The sequence below is a fragment of the Pipistrellus kuhlii genome, unplaced genomic scaffold (assembly GCF_014108245.1).
Source record: "Pipistrellus kuhlii isolate mPipKuh1 unplaced genomic scaffold, mPipKuh1.p scaffold_m20_p_4, whole genome shotgun sequence".
Classification (NCBI taxonomy): Eukaryota; Metazoa; Chordata; class Mammalia; order Chiroptera; family Vespertilionidae; genus Pipistrellus; species Pipistrellus kuhlii.
In genome coordinates this window covers 91,546,999-91,567,329 of record NW_023425540.1, presented here as the reverse complement: position 1 = coordinate 91,567,329, position 20,331 = coordinate 91,546,999, and the positions used below count along the sequence as shown (strand labels likewise).

General features: G+C 47.3%; 1 protein-coding gene across 11 annotated transcripts in view; it reads left to right on the top strand.

Moving 5' to 3' along the window:
- Nucleotides 1–19,870, top strand: part of CRAMP1 (cramped chromatin regulator homolog 1) — a 76,034-nt gene extending 56,164 nt beyond the window's left edge. For 5 of the 11 annotated variants that reach the window (XM_045571464.1, XM_045571461.1, XM_045571463.1 and 2 more), the window contains 11 exons: nt 3,499–3,680; nt 3,769–3,861; nt 7,161–7,242; nt 8,188–8,292; nt 8,523–8,701; nt 9,359–9,427; nt 10,006–10,237; nt 10,992–11,156; nt 12,249–12,391; nt 14,175–14,346; nt 15,748–15,930. In XM_045571464.1, coding sequence (XP_045427420.1) covers nt 3,499–3,680; nt 3,769–3,861; nt 7,161–7,242; nt 8,188–8,292; nt 8,523–8,701; nt 9,359–9,427; nt 10,006–10,237; nt 10,992–11,156; nt 12,249–12,391; nt 14,175–14,346; nt 15,748–15,782 — 1,457 coding nt within the window. In that variant the 3' untranslated portion in view covers nt 15,783–15,930. The other 6 variants (XM_045571465.1, XM_036410472.2, XM_045571466.1 and 3 more) reach the window with 6 other exon arrangements.
- Nucleotides 19,871–20,331: the final 461 nt, after the last annotated feature.

The window sequence follows — 20,331 nt, the reverse complement described above, 5'->3', positions numbered from 1 at the left end:
AGCCTCCATTACATGCTGAGTTGGAGGTTTAGGGGCTAAGAAGGGTTGGTTCTTTCTGAATCTCCTAAATGCTGTTTTCTTTTTAAACATTTTTTTATTGTTGACAATATTACAGAGACGTTTTCCCCTCTTAACCCCCCTCCACTCAGCTCCTGCAAACCCCCACAGGTCTTCACCACCCTATTGTCTATGAGACTGTTTTCTTTTTTTAATATATTATATTGATTTTTTACAGAGAGAAAGGGAGAGAGAGATAGCTAGATGCGTCGATGAGAGAGCAACATCGACCAGCTGCCTCTTGCACACCCCCTACTGGGGATGTGCCCGCAACCAATATACATGCCCTTGACCGGAATTGAACCTGGGACCTTTCAACCCGCAGACCGACGCTCTACCACTGAGCCAAACCGGTTTCAGCAAGACTGTTTTCTTTACACCTAAAATATTCGAGTAAAGAAACCCAAGTTCAGGGAAATCCCACTAATACAACACAAACCTTGAAAAGAGAGGGTCTGACCTGCCAGTCCACTGTGTTCCTTTGGCCCCAGTTGTATATCTGGGTGACATTTTAATTCAGAGTCCTTATTTGGGTTACTGGCTACATAAAACCAGGATCAGCCTGACTTGCTTCCCCGAGGCATCAGTTTTCCTTGCTTAATTTTCTTGTGTTTTGTTTAGTTTTTTTATGTTCTTGAGGAAATAAATGTGTGTGTTTTTTTAAGTATATTTTTATTGATTTCAGAGAGGGAGAGGGAAAGACTGAACATCAATAATGAGAGAAAACCATTGATGGGCTGCCTCTTGTATGCCCCCTACTGGAGAATTGAGCCTACAACCCAGGCATGTGCCCTGACCAGGAATCAAACCGTGACCTCCTGGTTCCTAGGTCGACACTCAACCACTGATTCACACCAGCCTGGCCTTGCTTAGTATTTTTATAGTGAAACAATAATTGCCATGGCTAGAATCCTGAATTTTAAAGGTAGAAAAAGAAATGTGCATGTGTTCTGCGTCCCTGCCCTGTATGTCCCTGGTGTAAGGCTATGCGGCTGCACTTGAGCCTTCCTTCCTCTCGACCAACAAAGTCTTGTAACTCTTCCTGAGACTGACCTGACGAGATGGGGATGCAGGGACAGTGGGGCTGAGGGCTGCAATGTTCCTATGTGTCTGTGGCCAAGAAGGCCTCCACCCCAGGCCTGAAGAGTTACAGGGGCCTCTGTCCTGTCTCTGCAATGGTGACCAGTGTGCGTCATACAGGATGCGAGGCGGTCCTGCCTCTGATCTTACCCTGGTCTAGATGGGTGCCCCAAAACCTGCAGTAACTTTTTGGCTGAAGAGACCTACTACCTGGTGTTTTAGTGTTCTCTGGGGCTGCGATTTTCAGCCTTTTACGTCTGATGGCATACATCAACTAATTACTGAAATTCTGTGGCACGCCAAAAAATACATGTTTTGCCAATCTGACCCCCCAAAAAAATAATAATTTTGATTCATTCTCATGGACAGCTATTGTGTTGGCTGTTGTCATTGTTTTTATTTGACATTTTTAAGGGAAGAAGTTAGTGCCTCTGACTAAATACTCAAATATTGCATGTTTTAAAAATACTGTGGCAACACATTTAAAAATTCCTGCTCTGGGGTTATTTTTTGGTGAGTGAATGTTCTGAGCATTACGTCTTCTCTAACTTGCTGTGTTGAAAATAGCCCGCCTGTTAGTGCTCAAAGATTCCATTTCCTTGAGAGCAGTTCATAGGGGCCTTTACGGAAACTGGGCCGCTGCTATCAGGTTCTCCATCCCTTGCAGCTCTTAGTTGTGTTTTCTCCACCTTTATCCTGTTTCCTTGCTATAGTTCATGAGGACGCAGCAGCATACTTTGAATTGGTTGTTCTCACAGATATAGGCACCGTACTCAATAGTAGGGCTAGCTGGTAGACTGTTCTTTTTGCATTCTGTTTTTAAAATTTTTGTCCTAACCGGTTTGGCTCAGCGGATAGAGTGTCGGCCTGCGGACTGAAGGGTCTCGGGTTCAATTCCGGTCAAGGGCATGTACCTTGGTTGTGGGCACATCCCCAGTGGGAGGGTGTGCAAGAGGCAGCTGATCAATGTTTCTCTCTCATCGATGTTTCTAACTCTCTATCCTTCTCCCTTCCTCTCTGTAAAAAGTCAAAATATATTAAAAAACAAATTTTATTTTATGTATTCTTTAATATTTGCCCTCATTCTTAATTAAGGATGCTTCTAGACCAGTGGTCAGCAAACCATGGCTTGAGAGCCACATGCGGCTCTTTGGCCTCTTGAGTGTGGCTCTTCCACAAAATACCACGTGTGGATGCGCATATACAGTGCGATTGAAACTTCGTGGCCCATGCGCAGACGGCTGTTTTCAGCCTGGGCCAGTCTATTTTGAAGAAGTGTTTCTAACACCGAGCTGCACTCAAGGGGCCAAAGAGCCTCATGTGGCTCGGGAGCCAAGGTTTGCCGACCACTGTTCTAAATTAATCCACCTGCAGTGCTAGAAGCCATACTAGTGCTTAGTGGACCTGGTCTCTGGATACCATGAGTATCAGTGTAATCTCACAGATTTGCAGATAAAAAAAAAAGGGAAGGAGCCTGGCCAGTGTCGCTCAGTGGTTGAGTCTCAGCCTAAGAACCAGGTCACAGTTTGTCCCGGCAGGGCACATGCGGCGGGGTTGCAGGCTCAGTCACAGTAAGGGGCGTGCATGAGGCAGCCAATCCAATACTGCTTTCTTATCATGGATGTTTCTCTCTCTCTCCCTCTCCCTTTCTCTCTGGAATCAATAAAAATGTCTTAAAGAAGAAGAAGAAAAAGGGAAGGAGACCAATTCTACCATGAATCAAGGGTGCTTTGCAGCAGCATCTATGATAATAAAAACAGCTAGCAGAGTTCCAAAATAGTGGTTCCTAAATAACTACTTTCTGTCCCTGTTTCTGGGTCGGTTTTTTGTATAATTAGAGATTTAGATCAGGCATCAGCAAACTATGGTCCACGGCCTAGTTGTAAATAAAGTTATATTGGCACATGGCTGTGCTCACTAGTGCACACACATATTGTCTGTAGCTGCTTTTGAACTACAGCTGCAGAGTTGAGATTAGCAAAGGCTGCAGGCCCACAAAGCAATATTTATTATCTTTAAAGAGAGATTTTGCTGGCCTCTCTTCTACACTAGATGTTCTGCTAGGTTCTCGTAGCTCTGCAAAATGAATGCCTAGCTGCCTTTCCCACCAAGGATCAAACAGAATGGTAAAGTTTCTTTATCCTGTCAGGAAGAGCTATGATCTCAGGATGGAAACTAGAATTTCAGGGAGAAAGATGGAAAAGCAGGTTTTATGGGTCTAAGAAAAAGGGAACTCCTTTCTAGGAAATGGAACAGGTTGTCAGGAATTTTTCTTGGTTTTCTTTCCAGTAGAACTCCATTCACACTGGAGATGTTGCTGGGTGAGGTTAGTTCTATTCACTTTCCCTTCTCCTTTTCTAGGTTTGAGAAACCCTCCAAGACCCCTGTTGGTGGCTGGTTCCTCCAGTACAGGAAGCAGTGACTCAGATGGTGGCCTTTTTGCTGTCCCAACAACTTTGCCACCCAACAGCCGACATGGGAAGCTCTTCTCTCCTAATAAAGAGACAGAACTGACTTTCCTTCAGCACCTGAACTCCATCAGCGTAAGTGCAGGGAATGTGCCCCTTTGCTTGCCTGCAGACCATGTTTGCTGTGAAAACACTCAGGGACTGAGCACTGTTTTCCTCATAGATGCAGTCGGATTTCTTCTTGCCAAAGCCCCGGAAACTGCAGAACCGGCACCTACGGAAGCCTCTGGTGGTTCAGGTAAGAAACACTGGTCAGGTTTGCTTAGCTGGGCTCCCCCTGGCCAAGCTGCCCGATCCACTGATTTTCTCCCGTGTCTTGAGTGTTCAACTGAAATGGATAATCCCTGCCACTTTCTTCCTTCTTAGAAATAGAATAAATAAAGGAATAGCAGTGACCCTTACTGTACGTGAAAATAAAGATAATCTTACCCTGGCCTCTTTGCTCAGTGGTTAAAGTGTTGGCTCTCGATCTGAAAGGTCACGGGTTTGATTCCAGTCAAGGGTACAGAACTCATTTGCAGGGTAAATCCCCGGCTCTGGTCAGGGTGCATGCAGGAGGCAACCGATAGATGTGTGTCTCTCACATTTATGTTTCTCTCTGTCTCTCCCCCACCCTTCCAGGCTCTAAAAAAAAAAAAAAAAAGTGGAAAAATATCTTTGGGTGAGGATTAACTAAACAAAACAAAGAAGATAATCTTTATATAACAAAAACCACTTGCAAAAAAGAAAGTTTGGGACTCCTAAGAATGTTTTGGATTGGGATATATTTGAGGATGCTCAGAACGTCTCTTTGTAAATATGTAGTCAGTGGAAGCAGTTGGTAAGGTATATGGATAAGCCATAACGATAAACCCTGGTGGATCTGTAGATGACATATGCAGACCAGAGAGGGAGATACAGGAATGAGACACATGTGAGAAAAAGGGCAGTTTATTTGGAACTAAAAGAATTAAAGAGGTGAAGTTGAAATTCTAGTATGACTTTGGGCTTAGAAAGTTATTAATGTGCATTGTTTTGGGATTAATGCATAGGTCTCTTTTGTTAGACCCTTAGAAATATTTTGAGATTAATTTATATAGAAATGAGAGATTGCATGATGGTCCTAGGAAGGAAGATGTATTCTAAAGCCCAACTGGGTAGTGTATGTGTAGACTACAAGCCTTGAACAATGCAGGGGAAAGGGTTGCTAACCTCCTGCACAGTCAAGAACCTGTGTATAACTTTTGACTCCTTCAAAACTTAAGTTGTCCCTCAGTATCTGCAGGGGATGCGTTCCAGGATGCCCAACGGGCACCAAAATCTACGGATACTCAAGTCTCCTATATAAAATGGTGTCAGTCAATACATATAGTCAGCCCTTTACATCCGCGGACTCCCAACAGTGACTTGAAAACAGTACAGGTAGTTACTGAAAAAAATACATGTGTAAGTGGACCCACACAGTTCAAACCTGTGTTTTAGGGCCAACTGTAATTTAGTGTTAATGCATTGATTTTAGCATATTTGATTATTTTAACAGCTTTATTGATATATAACTCATGTAGTTACCCATTTATTATTTTATTTTTTTTTAAATATATTTTATTGATTTTGTACAGAGAGGAAGGGAGAGAGATAGAGAGTCAGAAACATCGATGAGAGTCATCAATCAGCTGCCTCTTGCACACCCCCCACCGGGGACATGCCCACAACCAAGGTACATGCCCTTGACCGGAATCGAACCCGGGTCCCTTCAGTCCCCAAGCCGACGCTCTATCCATTGAGCCAAACCGGTCCCGGCTGTGGTTACCCATTTAAAGTGTACAGCTCGATGATTTTTCATAGGGTTGTGCATCACCACTATCTAATACTAGAATATTTTCACCAAACAGAAACTCTGTACGTATTACCTGCATTGCCCCCTTTGTCAGTCCCTGGCAGCCACAAATCTACTTTTAGTCTCTGTTAATTTGCATGTTCTGGGCATTCAGATAAATGGGATCACACACAGTATGTGGTCTTTCCATTTACTGTTTTCATGAAGCATTTAATTGGCACACAGTCAGTCATTTATTTCCCTAGTGCCCACAGCTGCTTTCACACCACCAGGGTGAAGATGAGTAGCTGAAGATGAGTACAGGACATATGGCCCCAAAGCCTAAAATGTTCCTTACCTAGTTAGTCCTCTCAGAAAGTGCGTTTGGAGCAGAGCTGGCACGTCCGCAGCTCCTCACCTGGTTAACTGGTCACCCTGCCGCCGCCGCAGCATCCAAGCAGACCTAATGTCGAGGCTGCAGCCCCAGTGGCACCTCCTCTACTCTTTGCCAACACTTTGGGGGTGCCTCTGAGGGGCACGGAGATAGATGTCCCTTGTGCATTAGTGGAGATGCAGCTGTGCCCCAGAGCCACTTTTTGGTTGATATATACTTTCTGTTAATGTTTTACTTCGATGAATAACAGTTTGAGCAATTAATATAATTTATTATTTTAAAAAGTTTTTTATTTGATTTTTAGAGAGGAAGCAGGGTAGGGGGGGAGAAAGAAAGAGAGAAAAAACAATTTGTTGCTCCATTTAAATTGGTTGATTCTTGTATGTGCCCTGACCAGGGATCAAATCCTCAATCTTGGCATATTAGGATGGATGATGCTCTAATTAGCCAAGGCTAATATAATTTCTTTAAATGGTGTTCTTCACATTATACCTTAGTTATTCATACACTAGAGGTCCAGTGACTGAAATTTGTGCAGGGTGGGGTCCCGTCAGCCTAGTTTGCACCCTCTCCAATTCAGGACTTCTTAGGGGATGTCCTGCTGCCAGTTTAGGCCCAATTCCTCTCAAAAATCCAGGACCGTTAGCTCCTAACTGCTCACCTGCCTGCCTGTCTGATCGCCCTTAACTGCCCCCCCCCCTGCCAGCCTTATTGCCCCCCAGAGCCTGCTGTTCAGTCATTTCGTCGTCCCTCACTTACCACCACCACCACCCCGCCAGCCTTGTCACCCCAGGCAGCCTGCAGGTCATTACTGTTACTGTGACGGTGTTCCAGACAATTTGCATATTATTAGTATAGATAGGAGTCCTGGGCAGACAGGGAGGAGTGGGCACTGGGACTGTGAGATGGGGTGGAAGTCCTCAGGCCTTTAGCCTGTCAGTGTCATAGGCAGTAACTTTATTTTTACACCCCTAATTTGAGGAGGCCCAGAATAAGTGAATGTGTTTTTTTTAATAGTCCACATAGAGTAGTTATAAACATATACATATAATTAGTTGCATTCCATCCAAATCCAGAAGAACATTCTGAATTAACAGTTGATGGTTCTGACATTCCTCCAGTTTCCCTGGGGGAAGGATGATCCCTCGGGATTTTTTTTTCAGAGAGGACCCAATGTTCAGAGCTTGCTGGGTCCACGGGACATAGCTATCCTCAGACTGTCCCAGGCCCTCTTGTGTTATTAGTCCTAGAACCCAGAACCATCTGCTTACAAACTCAGCTCACTGTTGTCTGGAATATCTCTTTGTAAGTCTTTGCTAGTTTCCTGAGTGATTTTTAGTACCTGATTGGCAGTTTCCCTCCACAGAGAACCCTGCTTCCTAGACCTTCTGAAAACCAGTCCCACAACGTCTGCTCCTTCTCTATCATGTCAAATTCCTCCATCACCGGTAAGCACTGAGTCTCCTGGGGTTGGCTCTTCACTCCTTACTTTCATGTGGCCTCATCTTTGGGGATGACAGGCATTTGCTTTGATGACTATTGGGGTGGCATTTGCAGCATTCCTTTGTCCATTCTGTCAGCAGAGACTGAGTGTGGCCCTGAGCCAGGCAGGCATGGCCCTCTGACAGGTGGAACGCAAGCAGCTTCCTCCTTGGGCTCAGCCGTGTTAGGGATGCTTTTCTTAGTTCAGTCCACCCTCTCTGTATAATGTTCGTTATTTTGTTTTGAGTTTGTTTGGTTTTTGTGTGTTGTTTTTTTGTCAGGCATTTTAGGGGGTAAATGTACAACTCGGGCCTTCATAGATAGGTCTCTAAGGTCAATGGGAGCCCTGGCTCTTTGAAGTAAATTTTCTTACTTCAGTGAGAATTATTCAGTGAAACATAACTCTGATTTAGCTTTTAAATCAGTCTTGATTTTCACATTTCAGACTGACTGACTGTTGGACCCATTCAGCTGTTTATTGCTTTTTCTCGTGCCTTCTTTTCATCTACAGAAAGCCTAGTAGGAAAGAGCCCAATTGCAGAGGCAGAATCTTAGTCCAAGATTTGATGCTCTTGCTGCTTCAGAGGAGCTTGTAGCTTCACTTTGTGTGCATCGCCCTTAAAGGGCCATCCCCAGAGGATGACACTGCTGACAGCATCCTTTTCAGCAGCCCCATGGGCCACAGTGGTGCTGTCATCATGGGTGCCAGAGCTTTCTCCTCATTGGGGGCCTGTTTGACCTCTGACTTCCCCAAGTTAGCATGTTTTGGGGATGTTCAGTGGTGTCGCCTTGGCTCAGCTTCCATGGTCCCAACTGACTGTGACGCCAACCCTGTGCAGTACCCGCCATGCAGTCAGAGGGCCCTGGGGCGAGTGGTCTTGACGCGGCTGCTTCTGTTTTTGTCCTCGCAGGTAGAGGCTCATTCCGGCCCATCCAGTCTTCCCTCACCAAAGCGGCTCTGTCTCGGCCGATCATGCCCAAGGTCCTTCCTCCTCAGGCCACAGGCCACCTGGCCAGTAAGTTTTGGTGACTGGCATGGTGACAGACACCATGTGAGGCTTGTGAATGATGTTTCTGTTTTCTTCTTTCCCCAAACCATGCTCTCAGTATCCTCCAGAGAAAACAGGAAATCTATTTCCCTTGCCTTGAAATGAGGCGAGAGGGAGAGGCTATTCCTGTGCGCGCTGTGGAGTATGTTTGGGGATGTCAGTAGAGCTCCCATTGGCAATGTCTTTTCTGTTGCCAGGTGCTGTCGACTTAGCAGCTACAAGTGCCGGCATCATCCCCGGGAGCCCCCTCCCTGTCTTGGATGCTGAGGGTTTGTCTGGCATCTCCCCACTGTCTTCAGATGAGGCAACGGCTACCCTTTCGGGTCAGGACTCCGCTGGCGCCCTCCAGAATGGAGACCCCCTCCCCACTGTGGGGGTGAGTGTTTAGAAGGGCTTCTTCGAGTTACCACCAGCTTTCAGGATGGGTTGGTCACTCTCTAGAGGGATGGGAGCTGAGATAATGGGGCTGATGTCATGCTGGACCCTAATTCTGCCTCACGAGTGGGAAGGGCCTGATGGACTGGAGGGGAGTCACAACCAGGGAGGCTGGGGCAAGCGTGAGCTCTGCGTGGCTCGGGGGAACCATGGAAGGAGGGAGAGGGGGGACTGGTTTGCTGGGTGACACTGGAGAATCCAGAACTGAGATAAGCAAGATCTCTATGTTGGCAGACTTCTCAGATGTCAGCTTGGTTAACCAAGTGGACCAACAGTGGGCCTAGTGACCCCTGACTGCCACTCCTCTCTGATTCAGTGCTCTGGTTTCACGGCCAGCCCGGCCTGAGGACTATGAGGTTTTGAATTGATAATCTTAAGTGCAATGACTTCCTGGCCCACTTTCTGGAAGAAGTGAGCTTGCTTGTCTTCACAGGAAGAGATTTCCAACCTAGACCTCAATGGGTTCCTGTAATGGTGGCTGTGGGGAAGCCGGGGAGTGGAATGGCTCTTGTCTCAGGAGCTTAATAGCCATTGGGCAGAGAGTTCTGGCATACTGATTGTAAGGCTCTTGGGCATTCACGGTGATCTTTTCTTGTAGGGTACAAGCGATCCATTCATCAGCATCCCCTCGAGGCCTGAGCAGGAGCCAGTGACGGAAGGTTTCCAGGTAGAGTGTGCTGTTGGCTGCTGAGCAAAATAGCTGCCCCAGAGGCCCCCCTCCAGTGCTGAGTCCCCACGCTCATGGTCTTGCCAGCAGACCTAGCCTCCCTGCTGTGAGTAGCCAGGATGTGATAAGGACACTCGGCTATCCAGTGGTTTTATCCTCCGGTTCCCTAGATAGAAGAAGCACACATCTTCAATCTCAGCTTTCTTCTCTTCCACGTGGCTGGCTGATTCAGACACAGTTCTGGAAGATCAGTTTCTTGGGCTAAGGGGAGATCATCAACTGGCAGTGCCTAGAAGCCTGGGTGTTACCAGCTGTCTTGCTGGCAGGGAAAGCAGGTCCAGATGCCCTGGGCGCCATGGCCAACCCCCCCAACTGACCTGGCCTTCCAACTCTGAATTCCCAGAGTAGTTTCTGGAGAAGTTAATGTGTTTCTTACTAAAAAGGAAGAGATGTCTTCTATGGTCATCGCCTCTCTGTTCACTTGCCCATCACTTGGTTATCATCTTTTGGGGTTGATTTTTCCTGAATTAGGGGATTGATTGGTCCATTGTGTCTGAACAATGCCCATCTCCCACCAGGGTTCACCTGTCCTCTCCTTAACTGAGCTATCCAAGGCTCCTCTGCACAATGGGCTTTCCACCCAGTTGCCCTTGGCGGAGGGCTCCAGCACTCGGCTCTCTCCGCCTAACGTGTCTGCTCTTCTGGACATCTCCCTGCCTGGCCCGCCTGAGGACGTGCTCTCGCAGGGAGAGCCTGCCACTCAGATCAGCGACTCCATCATTGAGATCGCCATCAGCTCTGGCCAATACGGTAAGGAACAGGCTGCCCCTGCACACCCTTCTTGGAACCAATTCCCCATTAGGACAGGGGATGCAGGCTTGTCCTTGACCTCCCAATGAGCATTTGCCAAACCTGCTCCGTATGTTCCCATGCCACTCCCACTTTACCTGCCACCTACATGGCCTTGCCCAGCAGAGGCAGAGGCAGCACCGGTGAACAAGGTACGAATAGGACCAACAGCTGTGTGTGCTCATGGCCTTGAGACCAACAGGATTAGATGGGCCGTTGTCCTAGGTAGTCATGAATCTAGGTGGATGCCTTTGGGTTTTGCAAGTTGGAGGAGGAGGTTGGATTTGTATCCTGGTAGCAGTGGTGTGGTTGGCACTTGCTGGTGTGATTCAGGCCATGGATTCAGTTTAAACTGAGTTCACAGGCTAGTAGTGAGTGGCTCTGGGCAGGTCGCCCCTCATTTGTGAACTGGGAATAGCATGTGATTCACAGGGCTTTAGTAAGCAGCCATGAGGGGATTTAGGTGAAGCTCTCGGCATAGTGCCTGGCTCATTAGTGATGGCTGTGGCCATTGTCGTTCCCCAAGATGGGCATGTGTTCCCGCTGCAGGGGATCCCCTCCACAGATCAGTGTTGTTCATCATCTGTGGGGATCCCGGACCTCCAGAGGTCAGTGGCACACGGCTGTGCTGAGTCGCTGCCTTAGTGGAAGGTTGGAGAAGCAGAGTGCTGTTCACCCCCATGTGGCGTCTCTGACCCAGGATTTTGGTTGACAGGTGAAGGAGTTCCTCTTTCTCCAGCAAAACTAAATGGCAGTGACAGTTCCAAGAGTCTTCCTTCGCCATCCAGCAGCCCCCAACCAGACTGGATTGCCTCCCCCACCCATGACCCCCAGTGGTGCCCCAGCGACCCCACGGACTCGTCCCTCGGCAGCTTGTTTGGTGAGTGTCTGTGGGGGGTGCTCAGGTCTCTGTCCCAGACCAGCAGGGACGAGCAGGGCTCCACATGGTGAACTCGGTGGGGTCTAGAGTCTGGATTGTCCTTGCCATCTGGCAGAACTCCCACTAGGACTGTGCTTATTTTCCAGGGTTTATTTTTCTACACCACTTACATTTGGGAGAATGTCCAGACCTCCAGTGTACAGTTCACTGAGCTTTGGCAAACATGACATTCTTGTAACCCACAGCCCAGTTGTGATGTAGCCCACGTCCATCTCCCCACACAGTTCCCTGTGCTCTTCTCTAGTCCGGCCAGCTCTGCTCTTCCCACCATCGGCAGGGTAGAAGAAATTGGCTTCCCTCTTTCTGTTCTCAGTAAAGTATTCTGATGTGGACAGAAACCTGGATGTACATGTGCTGTCTTGTGACATGCTGACCAGTTTGGCACCTTCACAGGATGTGTTCATCCTCGTTGGGCACCAGGCGTTCGTGTGATGGGAAGGGGATGTTAGGGAAAGACACGATGATCTCAGTGTCTTATGTAAGAGGGGCTCCAGAACACGTTTGGGATTCATGCGCTTTGCATCTTTAGAGCACAGCCAGTACATGCACTGGCCATGAGACTGCAGCCCCAGAGGGGGTGTGCTGTACACATGTTGGACAGGGTCAGTACCTTGTGTGGACGCCACACCTGATGGCCCAGAATGTGGGTCTGGTCTGGGTGATGCAGGGAGCCAGCACCCGATGAGTGTTTCCTATTAGAAGAGGTCCATAGAACAGTACGGATCTCTGCAAAGTCAAATACAAATCGTGAAAAATGGGAAACCACATTACATGGAGGTGGGAGTGGTGACCGGACAGTGGAGCACTGAGGGCCCCTAAAATATGAGGCCTACTTGCATGTGCTTTGAGGACCCTCCAAGGCTTCTCATTTGAGAAAAGCCAGGTTGGCTACAGCTCCACACCAAGCACTGTGTGCACGCGTGCAGATCAATGTCTGTATGGGCCTTGCGAGGGAATCTCCAGTCCTCAGGATTCTTCCCTCACCTGGAGCTGACCAAGCCATCTCAGGGCTGATCCTCCTTCTCTTGGCAGCGAGCTTCATCTCAGAGAAAGGCCGAAAGATGCTGCCGACTCCAGTGGGGACCCACAGTGGCACCTCCCTGCTGGGCCCCAGCCTGCTAGATGGAAACTCGAGAGACTCGTTTGTGTCCAGATCCCTGGCCGATGTGGCAGAGGTAAGTACACAATCTTATGCCCTTATTCCAGAGGTGGCCAAGTCCCTCAAGCATACCTGTTTGTTATTAAGAATTTTTCATCAAGATGTTAAAACCAGGGGCCAGCACATGTACATCCAGGTTTCTGGCTTCTGAGAAGGGAAATTCTAGTGGTAAACAACAAAGTAATAGCTGAGCTCTGAAGGCGTCAAAAGCTGGGATTTCAGGGTTGACTGTGGGAGCTCTGCAGGCGACCAAAGCAGGGATTGGCTCTCACTGTGGCCTACACCAGCCGCTTGACCTCAGGCAGGCGATGCTGCCTCTGTGCGGGGCTGATGCCGTTGGTAGAAAAGTAAAGAGCACTTGCAGGTGACTTTGTCATCACTGTTGGTACCTGACAGGAGAGGGCCTCCAAACAGCCCCTCCCTGTGTCGTTTCTTTTGCTGCCTCCCAAGCAGGAGAATGGGTTCTGCAGGAAAGGCACAGATACTCCCTCAGGCTCCTCTCACGGTGAGGGTGATGATAACAAAAATCACAATGGCAGACCCTCGATGTGCAGGCAAGGCTCAGTTTGTGGCCCTCATCTTTGGACCAGGATGCAGTTGTCCCTCTTTCTTAGGCCAAGTTATCTGCTCATGTAGCCACCCAGGCTCCATCCAACATGTCATGAGTGTTGTTTGAGCAAGAAAGGCTTGCAAGGATGTATACTTATTGAAGGAGGAGAGACAGGTACATTTAATTATAAGGCAAGGTATGAAGTAACATGTGCTGAAAGAATAATTTAGGCAGAGGATATGCTTAAAATGAAGAGATTCCACATGTAGAATGCCACATGGGCTTGGTCCTATTGTTAAAGTACTGGAGCAGCATTCCCAAATCCTGGCTCCCTGAGATGCCGAGCTGTTGGTAGGTGTCCTTCGGGGTTTTATATTTTATAGTAAGACTAGTGGCCCAGTGCACAGACTCATGCACATTGACAGGACATTAATTGGAAGGTGGCTGGCAGGACAGGACTGGGCAACATGGGCTAGACATGCCCTGGAGCCAACCTCCATGGTCCTCCCTGGCCGGCCGCACCTAGGGTGGTGCTGTGGCTCAAAGGGCATCTGTGGAGTGAGTGGGGTCCCTCTGGCAGGTGGGGTCCCTCGGCTTGGCCTATGGAGAACAGGCTGAAACTGGCTCTCTGACATTCCCTGAATGGTCAGTGTGAGAGGGCACTCTGCAAAGTTGCTGTCATAGGGTTTGGAACACAAACACAAGTGTGCAGTAAACCAGATTTGGGGCCAATAGTGCCCCAGCAACAACATAACCCATGGCCAAAGGTGGAATTGCGTGGCTCTGAGAGGAATTGGGCTCCCTACACTCTGGTTTCAGGGTGCAACACCCGTGAACTGTCACTGACAAATCACTGCAGCTTGGCAGCTCCTTCATTGAGCATCTGCCCCCTGGTGATCAGTGCGCATCACAGCGATCAGTCAGAGGGTCCGGCACTTAGCATATTAGCCTTTTATATATATTGATTCTTGTGGTGTCCCATGACCTCCTCAGCTCTCAGTATCCTGATGTGAGTTTTAATATCTGAGGAGCTTGTGGGAAGGCTTTTTGGAGGATTCTAAGCCAGCCCGTAGCATGAATGGAAATTTCACCCAAATACAAACTAAACAGAGTAATATAGTACATTTCCTCCCCTCAATGAGCGTTTCTGTGGCCATAGAACCTTTGTTGAGAGAACAGCCTGTGACTGTAATGTCCACACAAGGCTGGTCTCTTTCCCTTCTGTGTCTGTGTGGACATTGTTTATAAGCCCTGGCTCCTGCGGAAGGGGCCACTGCACAAACATCCCAAAACGACACACCTGGACCCACTGCAGAACACCTTGCACTTGTTAGAAGGCAGACTCTCGGGCCCACCCCAGGGCCAGAGAACCAGAACCTGCATTTCTAACAAGATCTCTGGCTGGCCTGTTGCACACAAAGGTGAGCAGCACAGAACAAAGACGGGTACTATTTATGAACTAAATCCATAGCTAGTAAAATATCTACCTCCAGAAATAGCAGTTGTTTAACACAAAGATCTGACCAAGCACTCTCCAACTCAAAAAACATGAGTGTGTTTTTTAGATACTGATAGTCCTTATCATCTAGAAGTGCATTCTGAAATGTTTGGCTGAAATGATCTGATGTTGGGATTTGAACAAAAGTGATGGGAGCAAAGAATGGGTGGGAGATGTGGGCCTAGATGGGCCATAGATTGATGAAGCGGGTGATGGATATGTGGGGAGAAAACAGTCGCTATTCTACTTTTTTCCTTCTTTTTTAAATCCTCACCTGAGGATATTTTTTTCCAGACAGAGCAGAAGGGAGGGTGTTGGCTTGGGGGGAGGGGAAGAACGATGTGAGCGAGATACATCAATTCATTGCCTCCCGCATGTAACCCAGTTGGGGAGGGGTATTGAATCCACAACCGAGGTGTGTGTCCTGACAGGGAATCAAACCTAAGACCCTTTGGTCCACAGGCCAACCCTCCAACCTCTGGGCCAAACTGCCAGGGTTTGCTCTACTTTTTGAAAACAAATTTAAATTTGTTTTATATTTCTCACAATAAAAGATTTAAAATTCGGTTCAGGCTCTACTCAGAATTTTCCAAGGCTTATTATCTCATTATATCATGCAATTTGTTCATGGTGCGCCAGGCACTGCTGCAGGAACTGAGTGAATGAAGCAAAGGCCCTACCTCATGCGGCTTTCACTCCAGCAAAGGAGGAAGACAGTAAATCCTGAAGACTGTACGGCAGAATGTTCCATGTTTTTGTCCACAGAAAAAAAATCCAGTACCCAAGGCCCCGCTGTACACCGTCTCTCTCTCATTCAGCGGTTGTGCTTACGGTCACATCCACCAGCTTTCTTGTTTCTGGAAGGGCCTTTGCACTTGCTGTTTCTTCTAATAGGAATGTGCTTCCGTTTTCTCCATGCAAACTCTGTCCCCTTTCTCCTCTTGAGTCTCCTACAGGCCACCCCGCAGTTTCTGCTTTCCACTCTGCTGCTGGCCTGTTTGTTTGACTGTCTTCCCTGACAGATCTCATATACAGGGAAGCACTGCTCTGCTCCCGGCAACCAGCTGTGCGAGGCTCACAGTAGGCTCTCCTGCACACTTGTCAAAACAGTGAGAGTTCAAAACAATGGGCGATTCTGAGAATCTTCCCAGAGGACTAGGCCACCATTACATGGCAAGTCGATGGGAGATTCCAATCCTCACGGTAGAGAGACCCAAGTTCATTCACCTTCTCCTGGAAGTCCTGATGGTGGCGAGTCTCCTCCAGTCTAGGTGGCAGGCCACCACCAGCTGATGTGGTCTTACCTTGTGTCCTCTGCCCACAGGTCGTGGATTCCCAGCTGGTGTGCATGATGAATGAAAACAGCGTTGATTATATATCTCGATTCAACGACTTGGCCCAGGAGCTGTCCATTGCCGAGCCCAGCCGCCGAGAGGTTCTGTTTGATGGCAGTGGAAGTGGCCCCCCTGTCAGTGACCTATCCCAGTGAACATACAACGTGCCTCGCGGTGGGGGCGTCCTGGAGGCATCAAAGGAGAGCTTACAGGGCTGGTGGTCCAGTCCTCAACTGTGATAGGTGTAGAGAAAATACAAATCAAGCCCAGGACCCCCAGAAGATGGTCAGAATAGAGACACCTCTGCACCCCAGAATACACAAAATGCTGGAAGCTATATCCCAACGGGGAGAGGGCAGTAGTGGCCCGAGAAATGAGGACGAGTCCTGGAGTGTCATACATCACCGGCATTGGAGCCATTCTTCGCCAGTCGTGGGATCTCACATTGGGGTCTGTGTAATGACCCCATTTCTGCCCGTGCATCGGCCTTGGTGGTTGTGTTGGACAGTTTAGTGGGTTTCCTTTCTGGAAGCTAAAGGGGAAGGGGAGTGTCCCCCGGCCGAGTCCTTGTGCCCTGGGGAGCTGTAATCTCCTGCTCTCTATAGGAGGCTCCAGGTCACGGCTGCATTCTTCCTGCCAACCCTGTACCACACTCTGCTTCTCTGCAGAGTGATGATGGGAGGGGGAGACGGGACCGCTGCGTCTGTCCTGGGCTTTGCCTGGTGGTATCTGTACCCTAGGACAGGGGACACTGATCACAGGACAGCAGAACGGTTCCAGGACAGCATGACTGGAGCCATCACCTCAGAAATACTGATCCTTGCCTGGTGCTTTCCTATCTAGATGTGTTTTCTGAACAGGACAGGGGGGGAAAATCATGTCTTGTCCAGGTTATATGGACTTCAGAAAAGAATCCTGCTAAGCTGGTTGGAGAATGTTTTTCTTGTGTTTTAAGAATTAGACAATGAGAAGGTAAACCAGTTTAGTTGGTTTCCTTCTTGCATCCATCTACAAGTTTATTCTTAGGTGATCTATAATGCTACTTCTCTTTATTGGGACAATCCTAAGCACTTGCTTAACCACAGTTAAGACTTACCTGAAGAGTCCTTGAATTTCTGATGTGTTACTCTTTAGCATCTGAGACAAATGTACTTTGCCGGGGAATTTCTTTTTTTCAGTCTTCTCTTCCTTTCATTGGCTCAGCGCAGAGCACACTGTGATCTGCAGGTTTAATCCCCCATGTCTCCTTTTGCCCAGTGGTCTCTTACTTTGCTCCTTCATGTTCAGGGAATGCAGACAAGGATCATACATCCTGATGCAGTGGAAGCACTACCACATCCCTGTACTGTACGCAGTGAGCCTCCTGGGGCGACCAGTTGTCACCACTGCAAGTAGTCCAGTGTCCAGTTCTTCCCCATAATGGAGCTAACAAGGCTCCCGTGTTTGCTCAGCCTTGGGAAACTCAATACTTAATTCACTCTTCAGCCACATTATGAGGCCAGAAGCCAGTGCTCTTGTGTTGGACTAGTAATTCCTGAGCCACCATCCCACCTCCTGCTTCACCCACCCCAACAGACAGGATCATCCACCTGAACCAGTCTTCGTTTCTGTTGCTCATCATTCCTCTTCTCCTGACTGGTGGAATATGGCAGCTCTTGATCCTGCACAATGGCAGGAGCAAGGCAGTCCTGGTCTTCTCCAGAGTCTTCTCCACAATGAGAGAGCAGCCTGTGCGGAAAGGAGAGGAAAGGTCGTGTGTGTGTGTGTGTGTGTGTGTGTGTGTGTGTGTGTGTGTGTGCGCGCGTGCGCGCGCACCAGCCACAAGAACAGTGGACATTCTTGACCCCATTGTCTCACCAGCTGTTTGCAGCCCTTTTGCTCCCAGGCATGGAGGAAACAAGACAGTTGGCTTTTAGGCAATAGCTTCTTTTCTTTGTTTCAATTCTTTCTGAAGCTTTTGCCTCTAATGTGGCTTCCTTTTAGATCTGGTTCTAGGCACCAACATCACCAAAAAAAAAAAAAAAAAAAAAGCCTTCTAAGCTCTTAGGAAAAGTCTCAAAGCTCTGGAGATATGAAAGAAAGGGATATACTACCACCTTATTAAGAGATATAGACAGCATTGAACCAGAGTATTTTTAAGCTACTTGTGTTTTGTGGTCAATATATCAGCTTTCTGAAATTAGCACCTTATATTGAGTTGAACGATATCAGGATCAATCTCTCTCTCACTCTCTGGGCATCTGACTGTGTTAGGTCTGCAGTAGGATAATGGACCATGCCAAGTTTAGGCCATGACTAGCTTCCTCATACTCCTCACCTGTCTGGGACCAGAACCCCAAGTAACATTAGAGCTGTATGTGATGCCCAATGGCAGCGTCTACTGTGCCAGAGACAGTAAGGATCCTGAGTTGCTTGTTCATCAGGGTCACCTCAAGGCAGTTTAGTTGGTAGGCTGGCACCTGTCATCCAGTGACATCTAAAAGGAGAAAAACTCTGGAGACTTGGATCAGCTTTTGTAGCTATTAGCTGCAGCCCCTGCCTGGGCTTCTGGCGTAGAATCCATTTGGGAGTACCTGACTGGCCAGTGTCATTCAGTGGGGAAGTGGGCTAGGGAGGAAAGTAGACTGACTCTTCTCACCTCTAATAAAACTCACAAAATTCCAGAGAATTCTGCTGCTTCCCTAGCAACCAGAGAAGTGTGTATGTGACAAGCCAGTTCTCCAGGCATAACCCAGGTGTGAGACTCAAAGCTTTCCTGTTTACTTAAATTTAGAAATTGGCAAGTTAAGGGATGGTGGGTATGTTGTATGGTTGGATGCGGAAGAAAAGCTCTGTTGACCTGTAGGAGATGTTTTTTAAGTGAAATCCTTTTCAACTCAAAACAGATATGAGAAGCAAGGTGAAGAACACACACACAAACTAATTGTTAAAGGGTGGAATTTTCAAAAGACCCAAGCTTCCCACCTGCTGCATCTTTCTCTGCCTTTCCAGTGGAAGTTGACAGTCTCAGTATGCACCTGTGGCTTCCTTGTGCATTTGAGCATGTTATAATTAAGAATCGATCAGTTTCTGAGACCTATTTCCATGGTCACTCTAATGCCTGGCATCTTTTTGCTGATTCATCTTTTATAAAGACTGAGATTGTGTCTGGTCTCAACGGAGTTGGTGTTGTAGCCTTAATTCTTATTGTGACTATCCAGTGGGTAGCATTTTCTTCTTTAGGAAATGCAGGGGCAGATCGAAGTTTATGGTTCCACCTGAGGTTTAAATCACATTTTTTATTTCTCTGTATCTTCTAGGTGTAGAGCACTTGCTCTGGGAGCGGGGATAATTGGAAACATTTCATAAGTTGATCTACTTGCTTTCCTACATCTGGGTTCTCAGCCTCAGAGTCCCGCTCTTTCTGTGTCACTATCATCCTGTGTCACTACTGACGGGTTTCCTTTTCAGTGTAATAGCTTTTTTACCATCCAATCCAAACCTGTGCAGAGAAAAGTTATGGAATAGAAACACTGGAAATAAGTGGACGAGAACAGCAGCTGCTGTGGGTTTTTGTTGTTGAAAACTTTGAGACCTATCACATGCATTTGTGAGGAAATAGTGCACTTTGTCTTAGGGGGGAAAGAAAGAAACCACAGCAAACCTTTCCTGACTGTCAAATCTCTCCCCTAACCCCACAGTAATATGTAAGTCATGTTAAGTCAGTTCAGTCTTGGAAGCACTACAGCAACCTGTACCTGCATTCTGTAACAGGATAACCGGCTCCAGAGCTTCTTGTCTAGGCAGCAGAACTTCCTGCTGTTTCTTTTAATAATCGTTAAGCCATATCATCTAAGGTTTTCGGCTTGTTTGAGATGTGAATTTGTTTAATAGATAATAAATATACATATACAGTGTATGTATAAAGCGGAATGCCTGTCCTTCCTGATTACTTTTGTACCATATTGTAAATTACATTATTTATTCTTTACCAATTTTGGGAATAAAAGGTGTTTTGGTTATTTAATATAATAAACAAAAGCTGTTAAACTTCTTATGTTTAAATTTCCAGTTTAACTTGTAAATCTGTTTTTATTATTGTGCATAAATACATACTAATACTTGATCTAATAATTATTGTTTCTGCCTTTTTCTTAAGTATTAACTTTTTTTTTTTTAAAGACTTCTTTATTGATTTCAGAGAGGAAGGGAGAGATAGAAACATCAGTGATAAGAGAATCATTGATTGGTTACCTCCTGCTCCACCCCTATTGGGGATGGGCCCTTGGCCGGAATCAAACCTTGGACCCTTAAGTCCACAGGCCAACACTCTATCCATTGAGCCAAACCAGCTAGGGCTAGAAACAGTGCAAGTTGGTTACACATTGTCCTTTGCACTGAAAGGCTGCAGGTTCAATTCCTGACCCAGGCACATACCTGGGTTTCAGGTTCTATCCCACCTCATCCTTAGGGGAACTGATAAATGTTTCTCTCTCATGTTGATATATATATATATATATAAAAGCATGTACACTGGTGTGGATTTAAAAAAACAAAACAAAAAAAAGCCAAAACCAGGTTCGATTCCGGTCAAG